The sequence below is a fragment of the Pteropus medius genome, unplaced genomic scaffold, assembly GCF_902729225.1.
Source record: "Pteropus medius unplaced genomic scaffold, Ma_sr-lr_union100, whole genome shotgun sequence".
In the NCBI taxonomy this organism is placed as follows: domain Eukaryota; kingdom Metazoa; phylum Chordata; class Mammalia; order Chiroptera; family Pteropodidae; genus Pteropus; species Pteropus medius.
In genome coordinates, this window is record NW_024354911.1 from 405,995 (window position 1) to 426,136 (window position 20,142).

The following is a 20,142-nucleotide window of genomic DNA, read 5'->3' on the forward strand; positions in this document are numbered from 1 at the left end:
TTTCACTTAATTTTTTTCACAGTTAGGTAGTCAATTTATCCTGAAACCAGAACACTTTTGAGTAAGAAAGGAGGCCTTATAAATAATTACTCTGAAGCAATAGATGTAATCTGGAACTGTCTAGGCCAACAGAAATATGGTCACTCTACAGTTGAGGTGTACTGAGGGCAATGTGCATATGCCTTAAACATGCTTTTATGAAAAAAGTTTTGTAGCTTGATAATTGTATATGGCCATTAGTAGATGCTCAATAAATAATCTGATAATATCCTAAAGACAAGAGTTGACTATTGTAAATTTTTGAATAAGTACCATTAATGAGATCCTGGGAAGAAAATATTTTCAAGAAATATGAAAATCCATTGAGTAATAAGAAGAAAAACAAATAAGATAAGAGAAATTACTCAAGATCGAAAGATTGTTTTAGATTAAGATAAAACCAGCTGACAAGTTCTTGGATTAAAAGTATGTGAGGAAGGTATAATTTTGAGAAATGCCACCTCAAAATAGAAATCATGGTATTAAACTGGGTGGAATGGTTCATTTACTTTTTTTCTCTCTTTAGGCAATGCTAACCTCCCCTTTCCTGACACCAGCGTGACCCTCACTCTGGGTAGCTTGCTGGATGATCAGCATTGGCATTCTGTCCTCATAGAAATCCTCAGCACATATGTCAACTTCACTGTTGACAGGCACACTCATCACTTCCAGGCAAAAGGAGAGTCCAACTACTTGGATCTTGATTATGAGGTGTGAACATTACTTTTTAAGTATCACAGGTTTTATCATTTAAATGCAATATAATCTTATCAAGAAAATACTACTGCATAAAGAAAGACTCTTCTAGAATTCAGAAATCTGGTGAAATATTTCCTGTAGGTAATATTCGAACAGTAGGAGATACATGAACATGCTATTGAGACGTTTTATCCCTTACAGATGTTAGTCTTTATGTGAGAGTAAATAGTCATTAAATTTAGGAAATCTATACATAAAGAGCTATCAACACAATAAGCAACATTTTAAAATACGTTTGTTTGGACACTTCTGTGTTACATCTGATATTTGGCTGTGAACAATTACCTTAGTGATTTCTTTGTGTTTTAGAGCAATCTTAAACAGAATTAATGACCTAGGACAACTTGGAGAAGTAATCAGCATATGTCCTAATCTGATTTTTAAGTAACAAGAGTGCCAAATACACATAACTCAAAAAATTTCTTGGGTTTTTTGAAGGCCTAACAATATTTGCACTATTTTGCCTACATATACTTAATCTACACTGAACTGTGGCATTTTTTTTTTTTTCTGCTAGTTCTGTTCAGCACATCTATGAGAGCAAACCAGATGATTTTAGCCTTCCCTTTGGTATAAGTTCCCTCAGCAGAGGAGACTAGCTGGCGATCCTGGTCTTGAATGATATTATCAATTGCTTTATTATTGTAATCTATTGGAATCATGACAAAGATCAGGATCCTAAAGTACGATATTAGAAAGGTTTGTAAAGTAGGATGTCATCACAGTTGACCGCATTGTCTCAAAGATCGAGATTTACCATGGAAGTTAACAAAAATGACAGAGCCATACGAGTAGCAAGTTGTAAAAAGGGAATTTAACTTATTTATCTGACTATAATATATAATACATTAATAAATCTGCATCTAAAACTTCCTTTGAAATGAATATAATGTAAAATAATGGCAAATAGATTTGAGACAATCATACTTTACCTGCTAATCAGAAATATTTTAGCCAGATAATCAGAAAATCATCAAACAATATTATTTATGTCATTTTTTTCTTTCTAAGATCAGCTTTGGAGGGATTTCTGGACATGGAAAATCAATGGCCTTCTTACATAAAAACTTTTATGGCTGTTTTGAAAATCTCTGTTATAATGGGGTGGATATCATTGACTTGTCCAAGAAACACAAACCACAGATCTTCATCATGGTAAGAAAGTCTAAATGAGAATTCAAGAGAAAAAGCAGCAACAGTTTGTTTTGTTGATTCAGTTTTAAAATATGCCTCTTCTGAAAGCAGGAAGGTATACATCGCATGTACTTTTAGTTTATTTGATTTAATTTTTAAATATCTATATAAACATACATAATTTTACAAAAATAGTAAAGTACAATCACATAAAAGCTTTTTAAGAAAGTGTCTTTCTTTCTGATTGGTTTACTCTTCCAATTCTCTCCTCTGCCACCAAGCCCTCATGTTACTAAGTTAGTGTTTTGCTTCCACGTTTGGTCCATAATACTGAATTCTTTAGATTGGTAACCTCAAACTCACATTTATGAATCTATATGCCTCCACATTTGGCATTGTTTACAAGAATGGATTGGATTATTTTATATAAACTTTTCTCCATGTTGATTTTCTGACTCAGCAATACCTTGTGGAAAGTCTTTCTAGTTCTGAATTATAATTCTACAGTTAGAATTTCTGTGTCACGTTCCAGTATGAAATTCTACCATTATTTCTTTAGTCATTCCCTACTCAAAGCATTTGCTTTGTCTCTACTTTTTACTGCTACAAGCGACAATTGCACCTGTGTTTTCAAATACTGGGGCTTTTATTTTGATAGGATAAAGTTCCAGGAGTAAAATTTCTTGGTTGAAAGTTTTATACAATTTTAAATTTTAATAAATGTTGTTGAATTGCTTCCTCAAAAGCTGTTAACACAACACTTTTCACGGGCAATGTATGACAGAGCCCTTTCATCACATGTCAGCCAGCCATACTGTTTTACATTTCTTAGACTCTTACCAGCTCAGTGGATATTTCATTATTATTTCATGCTATGTGACTCCTGGTGAATTAAATAATCTTTTTGCATGTTTGTTGCACATTTGGATTTACTTTTCTGATCATTGTTTATTCTTATTCTTTTGTCTATTTTTTAAAAACTTTTTGCCAATTTATGAGAGGCTTATATTTGATAGATAACTCTTCATCATTTGTGGTCCAAGTATTCTTTCAGATTTATCAGTTTTATATTAAATATTGTATGATATGTTGAGTGTATAAATGTTTTTATTTGTATGTGGTCAGTATGTCTATGAATTTCTCTATAGCTTTGTAGTATTCAGTTTGCTTTGGAATGTCTCTAAAATCCTAAAATCTATATATGTTCTCATGGATTTCTTGTAAGAATTTTAAAATTGGTTTTATCACTTATTTGTTCATAGGTTTAAAAATGTCTTTTATTATCTGGAATTTATTATTTACTAAATGTATGATAAGCATCAATTTTTTAATATTCTGCCTTATGGATATTTATTTGTTGCCACACTATTTAGTAACTGACCCAAATTTTTCCCCCCACAGTTGAATTATAACTGTCATTACATACTAATTGTACATATATACTCAGATCTTTTTGTGGGTTAATTATTCTTGTGCACTGATATATCTATTCCTATATGAATAGCGCACTGACTTGATTATATTGACTTTATGGTATGTGTTGGTATCTGGTAAGTTAAGTTCAGTCTCACTGGTTTTCTTTGCATAATATATTTTGGAAAAGGAGGGAAAAGATTGGGCATATGTTTTTTTTATATAAAATTTACGAAAAATTTTTAATCCCAGAGAAATATTCTTGTAGAGAATTTAATTTGGATTTTGTTAAATTCTTTTTATCCAAACACTATGATTAAAAATAAGTTTTCTCCTGGAGCAATAGAGAGAATCTAGAGATAAAAAAAATTATTTTCAAACAGAATTGTATAAAAATGAAAACCGTGTGTACTAAGAAGGTCAAATCTTAGGCTAAGTGACTGACCTGGGAAATGCATCCTGTAAAAGCTTTGCGGAGACAGCCAGCCTACCTTTGGGACCTCTAGTCTGGCCACATCCTTTTCTTTAGACATGCAAACATATACCTCCCACCTATATAGTAAGTTGTATTTGTCACCTGAGTGACACACTTATAAGCACATATACATAACCAAGGTGAGCACTGGAAAGTTCTTGGAGTCAGTGATCCTTAGTGCTAGACTTCACAATGAATAAAAACATATAACAGTTTGAGGGAAGAAAACTCATCTGTTTCATCTGTTGTTGTGCCCCATGGCACTAAGCCTGGGAAAGATATGGCTGAAGACTTACTTCAAATGCTGAAAAATGAAGATTAATACTTCTTATGAGACTTAGAAAAATAGGTTTGCCTAGCTAGCGTTTTGGTTTGAGGGACCTATGCAGTAATCTGGATTTAAGTTTGATGAGGAAGGAAATTTTTAAAGAGGTTGATAGAAAAATTCCGTAAGACCTATAAAATCTGTTGTTAATGAAATGAAACTGTCACTCCTGCACCTTCCTAAAGCCTCTTTCATTGTATTCACAGGGAAATGTGTCCTTCTCGTGTTCATACCCTCAAACTGTCCCTGTAACTTTTCTGAGCTCCAGGAGTTACTTGGCTCTGCCAGTCTCCTCTGGAGAGGAAAAAGTATCTGTCACTTTCCAATTTCGAACATGGAACAGAGCAGGGCTGTTGCTGACCAGTCAGTTTCAACATGGGTCAGGGGCTATCATCCTTGTTCTTAATGATGGAAAGCTCAAGTTGAGTCTCTTCCAGCCTGAACATCCAGCAAAGGACGTCACAGCAGGTAATAAATGTACTTCCTAAGATAATCCTAAAATGGCACATGACCGTGCCATCATTACACATGAACTTCTAAAATAAAAAATGTCTGAATCTATAAGGTATTCATAATCGTACTAGAAGGAATTAGATTTCTTTTTCCTTTGAAATAGGGAACTCCAAATTGTTGATGTGTGGGTCAGTGTGACAGAAATTTAGCTACATCCAAGCTTAACTATCAAAAAGTTAAAAAAATAATCTATTTGTAAGTTGATGGTTAGTAACTGGAAGTAAACTTGAAATACTAGAAGACATTAGCCTAATACTGAGTGCCTTGAGAAAATTAATTAATTTGTTTGTTTATTTGTTTGTTTGTTTAAATAATTTAATTGTTTTCAATTATAATTGGCATACAATACTATGTTAGTTTCAGGTGTAAAACATAATGATTAGACATTTATGTAACTTACAAAGTGATCACCCCAATAAATCTAGTACCCATCTAATACCATACATAGTTATTATAATACTATTGACTATATTCTTTCTGCTCTACTTTACATCCTCATGACTGTTCTGTGACTACTAATTGTGCTTTTTAATCACTTACCCTTTTTCACTTACTCCCTCTAATTCCTCTCCCATCTGACAACCATCAAAATAGTCTCTGTATCTATGAGTTTATTTCTGTTTTGTTTATTTTATTCTTTAGGGTCCACATGTAACTCAGCACTACACCCTCTAGGTCCATCCCTGTTGTTACAGATAGCATTCTTTTTTATGGCTGAGTAATATTCCATTGTATATATAAAATATATATCTCTTCTTCTTTTCTATTCATCCATTGATGGGCACTCAGGTTGCGTCTATATCTTGGCTATTGTAAGTAATGCTGCGATGAACATATGGATGCACATGTCCCTTCGAAGAAATGTTTTGGATTTCTTTGGATAAATACCCAAAAGTGGGATTACTGGGTCCTCCTTTGTCTTTTGTTATAGCCTTTGTTTTAAAGTCTATTTTGTCTGGTTAAGTATTGCTATCTCAGCTTTTCCTTTTTTGTTGTTGTTGTTTCTAGAAATTAGATTTCTTTTAACTGTCTTTTAAACCTATATACATACTGGTTTTTCAAAATATTTTAAGTTATAATTTTTCCTCTTCTCTCAGAGCTATCATTTCCTTTAGGGCTATTTGTTTTGGTAAGGCTTCTTATGACTATGAGTGGAATTTCTGCTCCAGTCTTCCAACAAAGACCCATTTATTCCTAGATTAACTTCTAGAATCATGTTATCTATGAACTTTGGAGACTATTTCGCATTTGAAACTGCTAAAAATTTAAACTCAGGCTCATGGCGTGTCATTCTATGAATACCGAATGTGAAAAGAATATCTTGCTTGACCTATGGTTATCAGTTTTGAACTGAAAAACTGAAAATGAAACTTAAATTCCCCTTTCTTTTTGTAAATCAAACAATCTGACTATCAGTGTTCTGAGTTTCCTTGTGTACTTCAGCAAATGAACTGAACTGATAGTGTCAGCTCAGATTCAGTAAATTGCCTAAATCTTGGTTTGTGTAGATTTACAGTTCACATGTGATATGAACTAAAAGAATATCTTTGTATTGTTGTTACACATAGGTACATACCACCTCTCTTCCCAGCTCACGCACATATTAACTATTTAATTTTTTTGTAAGCTAGCACTGAGACATTACACAAATGTTATATTACGCCAGTTTTTAAGCTTTTACAGTGCAATGTTATTTTTTGGAAGCAAACCAACAGTAAGTTTCTCTTGATACTTGTTGCTTGCTTTAGTAGCATTTGAGGAAGGACATTTTATACATTTAAAATAGATGAAAAATAAGACAGATGGGATTTTTTTTCATTGTAAACCTTGTATTAAGTATCAAAACCATGTACCAAATTGTAAAGGATAAATTAAATCTCATTAAATGGCATTAAATGGCATTGAAAAGACTATACTCAAAATGTATAATCTAGATTATGCATGTTAATGGAGCTGGGAATAAAACTCAAGCCGAGGGGGTTGTGGAAATAGAGAAGTGAGAGCAACAAAAAAGAAGGAAAAATGAGTTTGTGTCGCACCTTTGGAGTTCCCTTTATATAAGAAAAGATACAATTCTACCCGTTTCCAAACAGTCTCTACTGCTATAGTTGTGGTTAATAGAATAAATTATTTGACTTAAGCAGGTGGGCAGGTGAGTGAGAGGACTCAGCCCCCAGGCCCATTCTGGATTGTCTCTGTAATGTGCCAGCTGATGGCAGATTGTTTTCCCAAAGTCTCGGGATCCTCATCTTTAAAATGACACTAGTATGAGTTATGGTGAGAATTCAGTGATATGATACATATAAATACTTAGCACAGTATGGATGTTCAGTAATAATAACTTTTAGCTATTATTATTTCAAAGCCAGTCCTGCAACCATCACCCTGTCCCAGATTGAGGCCTTTCAAAAGGCTGGATGGGTGTGGTACAAGGACTATCTTCCTGGTAGCACAAATCAAATACAAATCTACTCTCTGTTCTCCATCATTCTTTGACAGTAGTGTTGCCTGGGAAACAGGGCATCCTTTCATCAAAAGCAGAAAGAGTTGAAAGAATACTAAAGAAAAATGAAGGCTAAGAATTATAAAAGATAGATATTAAAAATTGGATATAAATGCAGGAATTTTATTTTTAAATTAGAAAAACAAATTTTACTTAAAACAGTTTTTTATTATATAGGCAAATGACATCTCTTACAGATTCAAGGAGGTATTCTGAAGTGCTTTCTGCAAGTTCTCCCATGAAATATAACTATATACTAGATAAGTAGGTAGGTAGATACAGAGAAAGAGAGAGAGAGGTGAGTCTGTAAGAGATGTTAGAGTCAGGCACATTTGGTAGCTAGTCAGCAATTCAACCACATGACCATTCCTAGCTCCGTCACTTTAAAAACAAAGTTGTTGTTGTTTTTTTTTTTTAACCTTGGGATTCAAGAGATAGTGACTGCTTTAGGAGGGATTGATACTGGTTTTTAAAAATAATATAGCAATAGCTGGAGCACACTGTATCAAATTTGGAAAATACAGAAAATGTAAAAATGACATAAAATGAAAACAAACACAGTTTCCTCATACAAAAATTAAGGTTAATATTTAAGAACATTTCCCATCAGTCTCATTCCATTTTTATACAATGCTTGAGTAGGTAAAAACACACACACATACACTTAACGTAACATTTTTTTAACTTTAGATTTTGTTCAATGAATTTTCATTTTTTGGTACTTAATATCGTTAGTTTTAAAGACTGATAATATGTTTTTTTCTAAATAGTCTACTAAGATTGTTATAGACAATGACAATTCCCAAAAGTAAAGTTTTTATTTTTATAACACAATTTTGGAAAATATCTGTACTTCTCGACATCTCAAAATATTAATTACTTGAGACAGATATTCAATGTAACTAGAAATATTTTATTATTTTAGGACTGTTCAGTGTCCATCATGGAAATTCTATTCTCTTGAGGCCCTAGTACTGGAAGAAAATAATATTGTACTTTTCTGAGGCAGAATGTTCAAACTATCCACTCTTCTTTCCTCTTCACCCCTTTTATTCTGATTTCTTTCTTTGCTCTTCTCTTCCTTTCTTTTCTATCTGAATTTTTCTTACTTAATTGAGTAATGAGAAAGTAAAATATAGCCCTGGGGCTAGGCTATAATATTCTCAACTGAACCTAATAACTTTTGTTAAAATATAATAAGAACCAGAATGACCTGTCCATAACTAGTGGGTCAGACATAAGGACTCTGAGCAACCACAAAATTTACACAAGCCCCTCTTCTGAGTGACATAGGCAGCACCTTCCTCCTAGGTAAAAATGATCAGCATAACACATCACCGAATTGCCTCCTTAGAACCCCTCAGCCACATCTGTCCTAAGCCTCTCCCTATCTTTCTAAGGCCACAGCTGTCCTCAGCATCTGTGCATGTTCCAGTGCCCCAGCCAGCTAGATGATCTAGGTGGACTTCAGGTCGGTTCACCTTTGGCAGGTGGTCAAATGATCTACACCATACTTTTTTCAAGCATTTGCCTTGTTTGGAAGCATCTATAGGCTCTATATAAATCTCTTCGAACCCATTTTGTTTACCTCCAGGTGCTGAATTGAATGATGGGCAGTGGCACTCTGTGTCCTTATTTGATAAAGGGAATCATCTGAGTGTGATGGTGGATGGTGCAGCAGCATCCGTGGCTCACACCCTGAGTAGGCAGATTGATTTGGGCGACACCTATTATTTGGGGGGTAAGTGAATGAAACAGATTTTATTGGTAACCAAACCACATTTATCATTCCAGCTCCTGCCTTCTAAAACAACTGGAAGCTTTAAAAGAAAATTAAACTTGAAGAATGATTTTTCTCTTTTGGTTATAATCAATGGAAATGTTGAGTGGATAAATATGATAAATTAGGACCTAAAGTATAAATCTACTAGGTAACCTTGTTGAAATATGCATATAATATAAGACTGGTTTTAAATCTAGGATTTGTTTTCAATTAGGCTGCATACCACAGTCACTTAGAAACCTTCAAAAATACCGGTGCCTGACTCTGTCCCCAGAGATCTTGATTTAATTGGTCCTGAGGCCCGGGCACAGGTTACTTAATGCTCTACAGGTGATTCTGTGTGTAGGCAAGGTTGAGGATCATTGTTCTCTATTTCTTATCTTTAGTACTTTGCTATAGGGAATTGTCCTCATGACAAATGGCTTTTATAACTTTCACCAGCGTGTACCTGTCAATTTGATTGCTGCGTGTTGGTGTTCTTCTATCTGTTGACTCCTTTTCTGCCTGGAGCCTGGCTACTCAAAGTGTGGCTCATGAGCCAGCAGCATTAGCATCAGCTGGAAGCTTGTTAGAAAAGCGGACACGGCCTCCCTGACCTCCTGAATGAGAATCTGCATTTCACCAAGATCCCCATGTCTTGTGTTACACTTTACAGTTTAAGAAACATTCTATTCCTACTGTCTGTACAGAAGGGCACCATTATTTACAACAGAGGGAGAGACTGATTTGATGGCTATTGCTTTGTGATGCATTTTATCAAGGCCATAGCAGGCTACCTCCCCTGGATTGTTTACCCTTTTACATGGAGTGTTTACCTGCCCAGTGGACCTGAGTTCTGGTCTGTTCAGGATCTACTCAGCCAGGGAGGAGAGCTCCTAGGGGTAATAAGTCTCCATCCCTGGGGCATTCAAGTGAGAAATTCTGTGCCAGTGGAAGCTTAGAGCTATAATTGTCAGGTTATTTCTGATGTTGGCTCAAGTCCTCTTTGATATTATTCCTGTTTTGATTTTTACAGCTGCTTCTTTCAAACATAAGTTTGGAATCATGGTAGAGATAGCTCAATAGCCCAACAAGAAAGTGTAACATCCTCCCTAAGAATTGGCAATTAGCACCCAAACCTTGAATTGGGGCGTTCAATCTTTCAAGTCCCCTAAAGCAGACATCACTGTGAAAATTGGAGCCCAGCCAGCAGCATTAAGATCAAATTGTTTGCTACCTTTGCTCCCTAACTGTGGTACATTTCTGACCCAGGTAGTATTTTAAACCTTTACATTTGCGATGGATTTTATAGTTCTGCAGAGGAACAAATTTCTTCAAAGCTAAAAAAAGTATTTATCCAAGAGCTATAATTTAAAAGATAAAAGATTTTGAAGCACTAAAAGGGATAGGAAGAAAAATCCTTGCTATATTATTTAATGATACAAAATAAGCTACTTTTTAATTTGTACTAAACAATAAAAAATACTATTCAAGTCACAGAATCATCTTTTATATTGGAATATTCTACATGTTTAGAATGTGCATTGCACAGCCACATGAGAGAAAGTATTTTCTATAAATATTTATATGCTGGCATGGTATGAATCAGTTGTTACTATGAAATAGATCATATGCAAATATTTTTTTAAAATCCTACTAATGTTTCTTAAAAGAATATATATGGGCTCATCCTTTGTCTACAAAATTAACCATGATAATACCCATGAAGTTTCCCTTTTTCCCCTAGAATCTGTTATCACTCAACTTTATTTTCTTTTTACTAATATTTGTTTTGTTTTATATTTGGGGGGTAAGTGAATGAAACAGATTTTATTGGTAACCATAAAATCTGTTTCATTCACTTACCCCCCAAATATCCTACATATATCCAAATCTATATATGTAGGTAACTTTAAAATATATGTTGTGTTTCCTTGCTTTTAACTTTATAAAGTGGATAATACTGATGCAATTTTTCGTGAATCATTTTTTTATGGTTCTACAGTAGTTTTTGAGATCTAGCCATGTGAATAAGAATAGCTAAAGTTAATCTTCAAAGTATGGTTTTTGATGCACATTATACCATGTTTTATTTATCTATTCTACCATCCTATCTTACTGTTGATATCATTTTGATTGTTCCCAGTTCTTTACTGCTATTATAAAAAATGTTATAAATATTGTTGTACAGCTGCTAAGAATCATCTTGCCAGTAATTTTTAAACTTTCTTTATGCATAAGCTATCTGATTTTCCTAATATGTTTGGTCAATTTAATGAAACAATCATGTACTATAGTTTTAGTGACGTGTTGTGATTGTTAGGTTGAATGAATGCCCAAGAGCACACAGAAGTCATGTTGGCTGTACACATAGATCCAGCCGTGGGCTCCATTAGCATCTGTGAAGGAATCCTGGAGATCTGGAGGCAATTCATTGAAGAAGGCCTAATCGACATTTTTGATGTATTTTCATAAAATTGTGTTGATATGCAGGAAAACTGTCTTGTTAATGTAATTTCCAATAAGAAGCAGTGTTCCTAAAGTTTAAGCATCATCTGAGAGAACACAATGACTTTTCTTTATTACAGCTTTCCTATTTTTCTATTGTAATTGTGTATCGGCACTGTCAAAAACAGTGTGAGAACTTGTAATCACAGCACTTCATTCTTAGGGTATAAACTTAGAGTGACCTCTATATGCGTAGCTGTAGAGGTTTCAGCTACTGATTCAAACTAATGGTTTCTGCTACTGATTCAAACTAATTCAGTCAACTGTATGTCTTATGTCAACATAACAGTGACTTTTTTCCTGGAAAACAATGTATATTATTTTTAAAACTCAAATTATGCCTTCACCAAAATAAAACAAACAAAACCAAAACAGTTTGATTTACTGATGTTAAATAAAAATGTGGATATTATTTTTACTTAAGAAAAATCAGGAGAGGCAGGTCTAGGATCAGTGGACATGGAGCGCTGGTCCTCAGTAGATTTATTATATTGACAAGTTTTATGCACAGGTCAAGACTCCCTTGCTCAAGGCCCCACTGCTTCCACAGTGCATTGGACTTTCCAGTTCTGTTCTGGATAAAGTGGGGCAGGGAAGTTGAAACTTGAGTGGAAACTCCATTCCCAAAACCTCAGTACTAGAGTTATTTTATCCAGTCCCAAGGGTAGCCTGTGTCTGTGTCTCCACTAGTTTAATTATCTTCTTAATTAATGTCTGTCAGTACCAGAATATGTATGATGGTGACAAGGCAATTCACTTTATCCAATCCATGCTCTGTAGCAATATCGAGATTAAAAAATTAATATTCCTGGGTCCTCTAGGTAAAAGTCAGTTAATGATATTTGATTCTTCAAAGAAATCAATACCCCACGTTCTGAGACACTCTTTTCTTTCATTGTTTTTCCTGATGGAGGTTCAACTCCAACTTCTCAATTACATTATTATACAGTCAATAAACTATTTTGCAATACTTTAGCATAAAAACAGACTAGTATGTCTTGATATTACAATTAAAATGACTATATAATTTCTTGTCCAAATCAAGACTCTTAAGTAATAAAGTAGGTGATGCCAATAATTATGACAGAACAGCAGGCAAAACCAGGACTTTGGCCACATGGAAGTCTGTATTCTGGTTTGGCCTGGCAGTCTCAGAGTGTGGTTTTCTTACCATGAAAAGGGTCCACTGACAGAATAGCAGCATTTTTATATGTCCCACTAGAACTCTGTGATTTAGATATCTCTCTCTCTTTTTTTTTTTCTTCTCCTTTTCCCAGTCTGAACTTCTTTTTTTTTTCATAAATTGTTTTTCCAAGAGCAGTTTCACTATAGCGTATTGTACTCAGAGTTTTGGTGCCTGCTATTAAGGATAGTGGAAAATTAAACTCTTAATAAATTCTCTTTTATGGAATCTTGTACTATTCAATAGCATACTTGACCTGAAGAATTGGAGAATATTAAATTATATTCAGAATCCCCCAAGTGTTCTTGCATAAAACATTAGCAAGCCAGTGAACCTGTGATCACTTTGTAATAAAGTCTAACCTGATGACCCATTTTGGTACAGTGACACAAAGCGACTGCTTCCCTGTCATCCTCAGAGGTACTTAAAGCGCTGAGTCTTTCAGTAGTAATGAGTATGTTTCATTAACTTAGCAGTAAGCATGTACTGTCCCAAATCAGATCAAAGCCCCATTTGGCCATCAGAACTTTGGGGTCATCTTCTTAATGAATGAATGAGTATCTCCTTGCCTGAGCTTGTCCAGGGCCATGGTACCCTTTGCTTCTTGACCTCTCTCAGGTCAAGCACTCAGTGGTTTTACCTTTCCTTATTTAAAGTTTCTGTTTCAGATAGTTTTCCTTGTGACTACTGGATTTGGTTTAGTTTTGTTCCTAGCAGAAATAATAAGATATTGCATTGTATTTTGGATGAGTTTGAGGCTTGTGATCTGGAGAAAAGCAAGATAAGCAGAAAAGGAATAATAGCAATTCCACAAAACTATTTATTGACTTAATGTTCCTCATTCTTTATCCTACTGTTCTTAGCTACTAAGTGCTATAAGTAGAGGTTGTAAAGATATAGCAAGTTTCTCCCAATTTATCCATACATTCAGAAATTCTCTTCCAAATTGAAATGTGTGCATTTTCACATAAAGCAAGAAAATGGTGAAGGAGAGCTGTTGCATTAAATAGTTCTTTATAATGTAACATTAAATTTGAAACGTCAGACTCATAGAGTCAATTTATAAGGTTTCATTGGTCCCAACAATGGTTTTAAACTGATGCAGACCTTGACCTGTTTTGGATTTTATTTTTCAGAAATACAAAGCATTAAAGACTTGAGCACCAAAAAAAAAAAAAAAAAAAAAAAGGATAAAGAAGAACTATGTGCGTTTTATGAAAATTATTAGGTAGAAAGCTAGGATCCATTATGCAGGAATACAAAGAGGCTGGATCTTCTGTTCCTACTCTTTGAAAGTGCACCGCTGAATGGACAATAAAAGTTCAAAGAGAGATTAATGAAAAACACATAAGTACAATGGCCAAAACTTTATAAGATTATTCAATTTGATTTTATAAATCAGAACCTTATCAAAAAACCTCAAGCCCCAAGCTATACATATTAACATAAGAATTCCTTAATATTTAAATGATTGGAAAATACAAAGCAAAACGATGAGTAATTAAGACATTGTGTCTAACAAGTTAAAAAACAGTTCTGGAAAGGATATAAATGAAACAATTTTATAAGGCAAACAATAAATAAAATTGTTAAATTTCATATGATGCATAAAATTTAGTTCATGATTTTGGGGAATTAAAGCAATATTAATTACTTAAAATACTGTGCTTACTTCATGTTTGCATATGAAAATAAAGTATTCAATAAAATAAATGCTTTGTGATTTCATTCTGTGTTCCTGCTGGTTGAGTTTCCCAGGAAGCTGCCTCTGCATGGGGATTTGCATGTGGACAGTTTAGTGGGGTTGATTTTCTGCAGAAACTCCTGGAAGGTTGAGGGCAGATGGGATGAACACAGGGACAAGATGAGCTGCCATGCAGTTGCAGCAGAAGCCTCAGAAGAGCCTACAGGAGGCTCTGAATCAGGGCTACCCTTCAGGGAGATCCCAGTTGAGAAAATGGGTGTGGGTCACTGTATTGCATCACTTCATTACATCTTTAAACACTGGCATCTGTGGGGAGGAGGAGTCAGCTCCCTTCAGCCAGGGCAGTTTCTGGGAAGGTCCCCTGCTTCAGTCTTGAAAAGAGGTGCAGGTGTATGGATCCAAACAAGTGTCCACTCTTTCTCTCAATCATTGCCATTAATAAAGCATTTCCGATGACAGCATTTTCTTTTCTTAATTTAGCAATTCTCCCCATTTACATTGCTCATCTTGCAGTATTCAGATCTAGAGTGAATCTTTTAGAGGCTAATTTAGGAGTGGAGGGAGAGTACTCAAGACTTTGCTGACCTCACATGCGGGAAGGAGGTGTCTCTGGACCTGATCTTGCTTTGATTTTGATTTCAAAGCCATGCCCTTGCTCATAATTGTTATAAGAACATTATCTTCTTAGGAAGCCCATGGGGAGAAAATAAAACCACTATATAGGAATTGTGGCTTGTAACTTAAAGCAAACCAGTTAATGACCGAAGCAGAATTTGTAAAAGATAACTTTCATTATTGAAAATACGCAAAGCCCATTCCTTTTTTAATGGAATTTTCCATGATGCTATCTCCATTATTTGCAGTCATATCATTGTGAGATACTTGCTAATTTTTTTGTGTATTAATGTTGTAAGATATTTGAGCAAAGTGCCTAATTCAAAAAATATTAGAAAAGTATTAATTACTCTTAGATTTCTTAGATTATTTATTACCAAAAGTGTTTTTAAATATGCGCGTGCAAACACACATGCAGAGTAAATTTGTAACGTGTATTTCAGATGAATGACGGTTATTTGGGTCGATTTTCAATTAAAAATTTTTAAACACTTTAAATATAGTAAGTTCCATTATGTCTATAATTTTTTATGACTCTACTATTACATGCCTTCTAGTTCATCTAGTTTAGCATCATGCTAAAAGAAGTGATTTCTTATGTGTGCTTTCGAAAAAGAAATTAAGCTTTGCTTAAATTTAATATGCAGCAACTCTGTTAGTAGTATTTTACATCTTATGTTTCTCTTATTTTTCCCAACTGTAGTTGCTGTTTTTATACTTTATTAATATCAACAACTTTTATTCTTGTCAGTTCTCTGCCACCCCATCCATGAATAGTAGTGACCCTAACAAAAGGTGTAGGAATTCTCACCTCAAGTGTCCAAAAACAAGGGGAGGCAACCATCTTGCAGAACCACTGTGCAATATTTTTGTCATAATTGTTGATTTTCTCCTGTGTTTGTCTCCGTGTTTGTTCAGGCTGTCCCAGCAACAGCTCTGGCTCTGGATGTGGAAGTCCCATGGGGGGTTTTCAGGGCTGCTTGAGGCTCATCTCCATTGGAGACAAGGTGGTGGATCCCATCTCAGTACAGCAGGGGACACTGGGGAGTTTTCATGACCTCCAGATAGACTCCTGTGGCCTCACAGACAGGTAAGGTGATCTCATATCATTTTAACATGGCTGTTTTTAATTTTTTGATAGTAGATTAAAAACAAACAGCTGGAAAAGTGCACTTTCTTCTCGCTCCTTCTCTGTTCCTGATATCTATTCCACAGGGAAAAATTAAATTTACACTGAAAACCAAAAACCAATATTTTTAATTTTAAACAATTGCTCCTTTCAAATGATATTTTCTTAGGAGACAAATTTTTATGAGTATGCCTCCAAGCTATTAATTCTTATGGAATATTGTTATTGCTACTATCATTATTGATGAGTATAAATACTGATGAGTATTTTAAAGTGCTTTTTAAAATTCTACTATTGCACAAAACAGATTATTCTAAAGAGAAATAGAACACTGAGAACCAGTAAATCAAAATCATGTATGGTCAGCTGGATTCACCTCACATTACCTTTTCTACAGTGAAAATTAAAAATAACTCTTTCTTTGGGAAAGGTAGAAGCTTCAGGGATTTCTAGTGATGCTATATAACACAATAAAGAATGGAGAGCACCCAGTCACCACAGTACTGAGCATAGTGCTAGTTCATTGAAGAAAATAAGGAAAGCAAAGATGTAAAACAATAACATTTTAACTTGCAAAGTATTGTAACTTTACTCAGGTTATCTCATTGTTCATGCTAATTTTTAAGTTATTTTGGTTAAAAGTGATGGCTTAGCCATAACACATTAGCGTATTTTTCTGTGAGTGTTATGTCTGACTTCCCTGCAGTAGGAATGCATTACTTTTATGTTGACTAAATGAACACACTCCATACACTCTCACACATCCATATATGGCGAACTCTTCAAAGTTTATACTTTGCAGAGTACTTTGTGGAGTAAATCTATTCCAAATATAACACTAATTGAAATTCCATGTCATATCCAATAAATTACAAGTCACAAATGCAATGTAGCAATGCATTAGAAAACCATAAATTCCCAGTACATGAAATATTGACTCATAAGAACTTGATTTCTTTAACACAGATGTTCATCTTTATATATTCACATTCTATTCATTTGTAGGGGAAAAAAAAAAGATTAGAAGAATTTTGTCAAAAACTCTTAATTCTAAATTCAGATTATGAATTTTTTTTTTTGCCACATCATTTGTAAATTATAACTGCAGCCAGCTCTGGAATCCTGAATCTTGGTATCGGGAGAAGGTTTAGAGATAGGGTACAGCTCCCCATCCATGGCCTTCATTAGGTTGGAAGGGTTAGGGATCACAGATCACTGACCAGTTTGTCAGTTTAGGTGGCCAGGTTGTCAGTTCAGTCATGAAGCTCATAGAAAGTTATTTTAGTGCCCAGAGAATTTTCTCACAAAAATTTTTCTTACATAAAGAATCCATGTCGCCCCTTTGTGCATAAAGTCTTTTAGCCAAAAAAAAAAAAAAAAAAAGAATGTATGTATAATTTACTTATGTGTGTGGATGTATACATGTATGTACATATCTCATCAAAATAGAAAAGTTTTCCTTATGACATCTAAAAGAGATTTTCAAAAATATGCATCATTCTATGGAGACAGCTAAGATATTATATTATCTTCTTTAAAACTGAGGTTCATGGTAACTCTGTAAATGGGTATGAAAATAGTTATCATTATATCAGTATGACCTATATAGTCAATAATTATATTTTTTTATGATTTACCCCCAAAAACATGTCCATAGGCTCCACTTCTCTTAGTACTAAAAATGTTCATTTTTTCTTAGCCCTTTAGGTCACATCTCCCAATCACATGTTCATTGCACCATGAAATAGATTTGCTTAAAAAACTTGACAAAGCAAACATCCACGCCTGGGCTCTCTTTGGATGATCTGCATTGTGCCTGGCTGTCCCCCAGTCCACTGTTCTGTCTGCCCAGAGCAAGTCCAAATGTACTCAGTTGAAGCCAAGATTTATTATTAAAATGCAGGTGGTTTTATAACTTATATCCATTGGGCACAAAAATTAGTAAATCATGATACATAGTAGCACTCTGGCCCAAAGGACACTGCAGATTATGAAAAGATGTTTGAACTCCAGTGGGAACAGAGGAAACCTTCCTGAGCCACATGAGGGCTCATCCACATGGCGCTATCTTCCAGTGGCTCCTGATAACACTTTATAGGGGAGGCAGCCTGGGCCTTGAGACCAGGCTTTGGGGACAAGGTTGCGACAAGGAGGGATCCTACCAATTGCATTTTGGACATTAGGGTTTCATGTCATATAACTCTGTTTTTTCAGGTTCCTTTTTAGCTCACATAAATGCCACCTTGTACACCCTATGGCATGGACTCTGCTGATGGGGCCACTTTTCCTACTTCAGTGGCCTTTGGTCCAGCATTAACATTCTAGATGCTGAATGTAACATTGTGTACTATACATCTTTTTTTAATAGAAAATTACATTAGAAGAAAATCGATTACTATGATCCTAAAGTTTTAATTGATTTTTCTAAAAAAACTTTATGTCCAAATATTTTTAGGTAAATTATGGTATTCTTTATTTTCATCATAGAGTAGTTATGTTTAATCTATTAAAAAGAACCTAATCTATTCAAGTGTGATTTTAGAGAGTTCTAATGTGTTAAAAAGGAAAACAAGAAGTGATTTGTTCAAACAAATATTAAAAGGGATGAGCCCTGCTTGGGTGGGTCAAGCTACCCTTCAGCCCCAGGGGTTTCTGCTGAACACAATTTGAAATACCACTGCTGCCAAAACTCTATGACTTTGCTATAGACTAGAGATTGACAGAGTATAGCCCACAGGCCACTGGCCTGCTGCCTGCTTTTGTACATTACATTTTATTGGTACGTGACCATACCCGTCATTGTAGTAATGTCTGTGTTGAATAGTTGCAACAGAGATTGTTTGACTCTCAAGGCCTAAAATATATATTATATATTTTATACCCTTTACAGAAAGAATTTTTCGATTTCTGCTATAGACTAGTAAATATACTGAGGTGGAAGTTGCAAATGGGCTGTGGGACACGTAGGAGGGAGGGATGCCTGGTTTGTATCAGGACAGAAGGGACTATCAGGAAGAAGGGGCAAGAGGTGGGTAAGTCAGTTAAGTGAGAGAGGACCAGGACATCTAGTGGAAGGAACATCCTTATGCCCAGCCTGAAGTGGAGCCATGAACCTGACCCATTCAAGGATGGATGGTGTTGAAATTGAGAAGGAGCAGGGTGTGGCAAAAGATGGGACTACCTAGTTGAGCAGGGGCTACACTGTAGAGGCCTTGCAGCCAAGAAGAAATATGGATGTTGTTGTAAGTTCTCTGGGAGACCACTGAATGACTTGAAGCTATGAAGTCACCTGTGCAAGACTCTGACCACAAATGGAAGATGATTTGGGTGTGGGCAGCTGAGAGAGAGAGCATGTATGATCAGAGGCCAGGGGCACAAGTAAGAGTCACCTTGCTTATGTGAGAAGTGATGATGGCTTGAACAAGGGAATAGGAAAACATGGATAAATTATAAGATATTTGGTGAACAGAATCATAAGTCGATACATTGTATAGCTGAAGGTTGATGGAGAGGGAGGAGACAAGATAACCCTCAGGTTCTGATTGAGCAGCTGGATAAAGTTTAGTATCACTCAATGGAAGAGTGATGGAGGAGAAACACAAATTTTGAAGTGGCAGAGGAAAGAGGTTCTGTTATTAAATCCTAAGACATCTTAACTAAAAAGCTTCTGTTTAGCAAAAGAAACTGTCAACAAGGTAAAGAGACAACCATTCACATGGAAAAATATATTTGCAAGCAATGCCTCCGATAAGAGTCTAATATACAAAATATACAAAGAACTCATACAGCTCAATAACAAAAAAAAAAAAACAAAAAAACAATCCAATCAAAAAATGAGCAGAGGACCTGAACAGACACTTCTTCCTACAGGACATACAAATGGCCAACAAATATATGAAAAGATGCTCAACATCGCTAGCAATCCCTCTACTGGATATTTACCCTAAAGACTTGAAAACCCATATCCAAAAAGATATTTGCACACATATGTTCATAGAATCATTATTCACACTGGCCAGGACATAAAAGCAACTGAAATGTCCTATGATAGATGATTGGCTAAAGAAGCTGTGGTACAT

At 35.0% G+C, this 20,142-nt stretch overlaps 1 protein-coding gene across 1 annotated transcript in view; it reads left to right on the forward strand.

Annotated features, from left to right (window-relative positions):
* Positions 1-20,142, forward strand: part of LOC120597864 (contactin-associated protein-like 3) — a 194,060-nt gene that overhangs the window by 104,315 nt on the left and 69,603 nt on the right. The window contains exons 6-10 of the mRNA XM_039856539.1: positions 566-750; positions 1,810-1,953; positions 4,352-4,613; positions 8,756-8,902; positions 15,853-16,024. Of these exons, the coding sequence (XP_039712473.1) occupies positions 566-750; positions 1,810-1,953; positions 4,352-4,613; positions 8,756-8,902; positions 15,853-16,024 (910 nt within the window). The remainder of the gene's footprint in view (positions 1-565; positions 751-1,809; positions 1,954-4,351; positions 4,614-8,755; positions 8,903-15,852; positions 16,025-20,142) is intronic.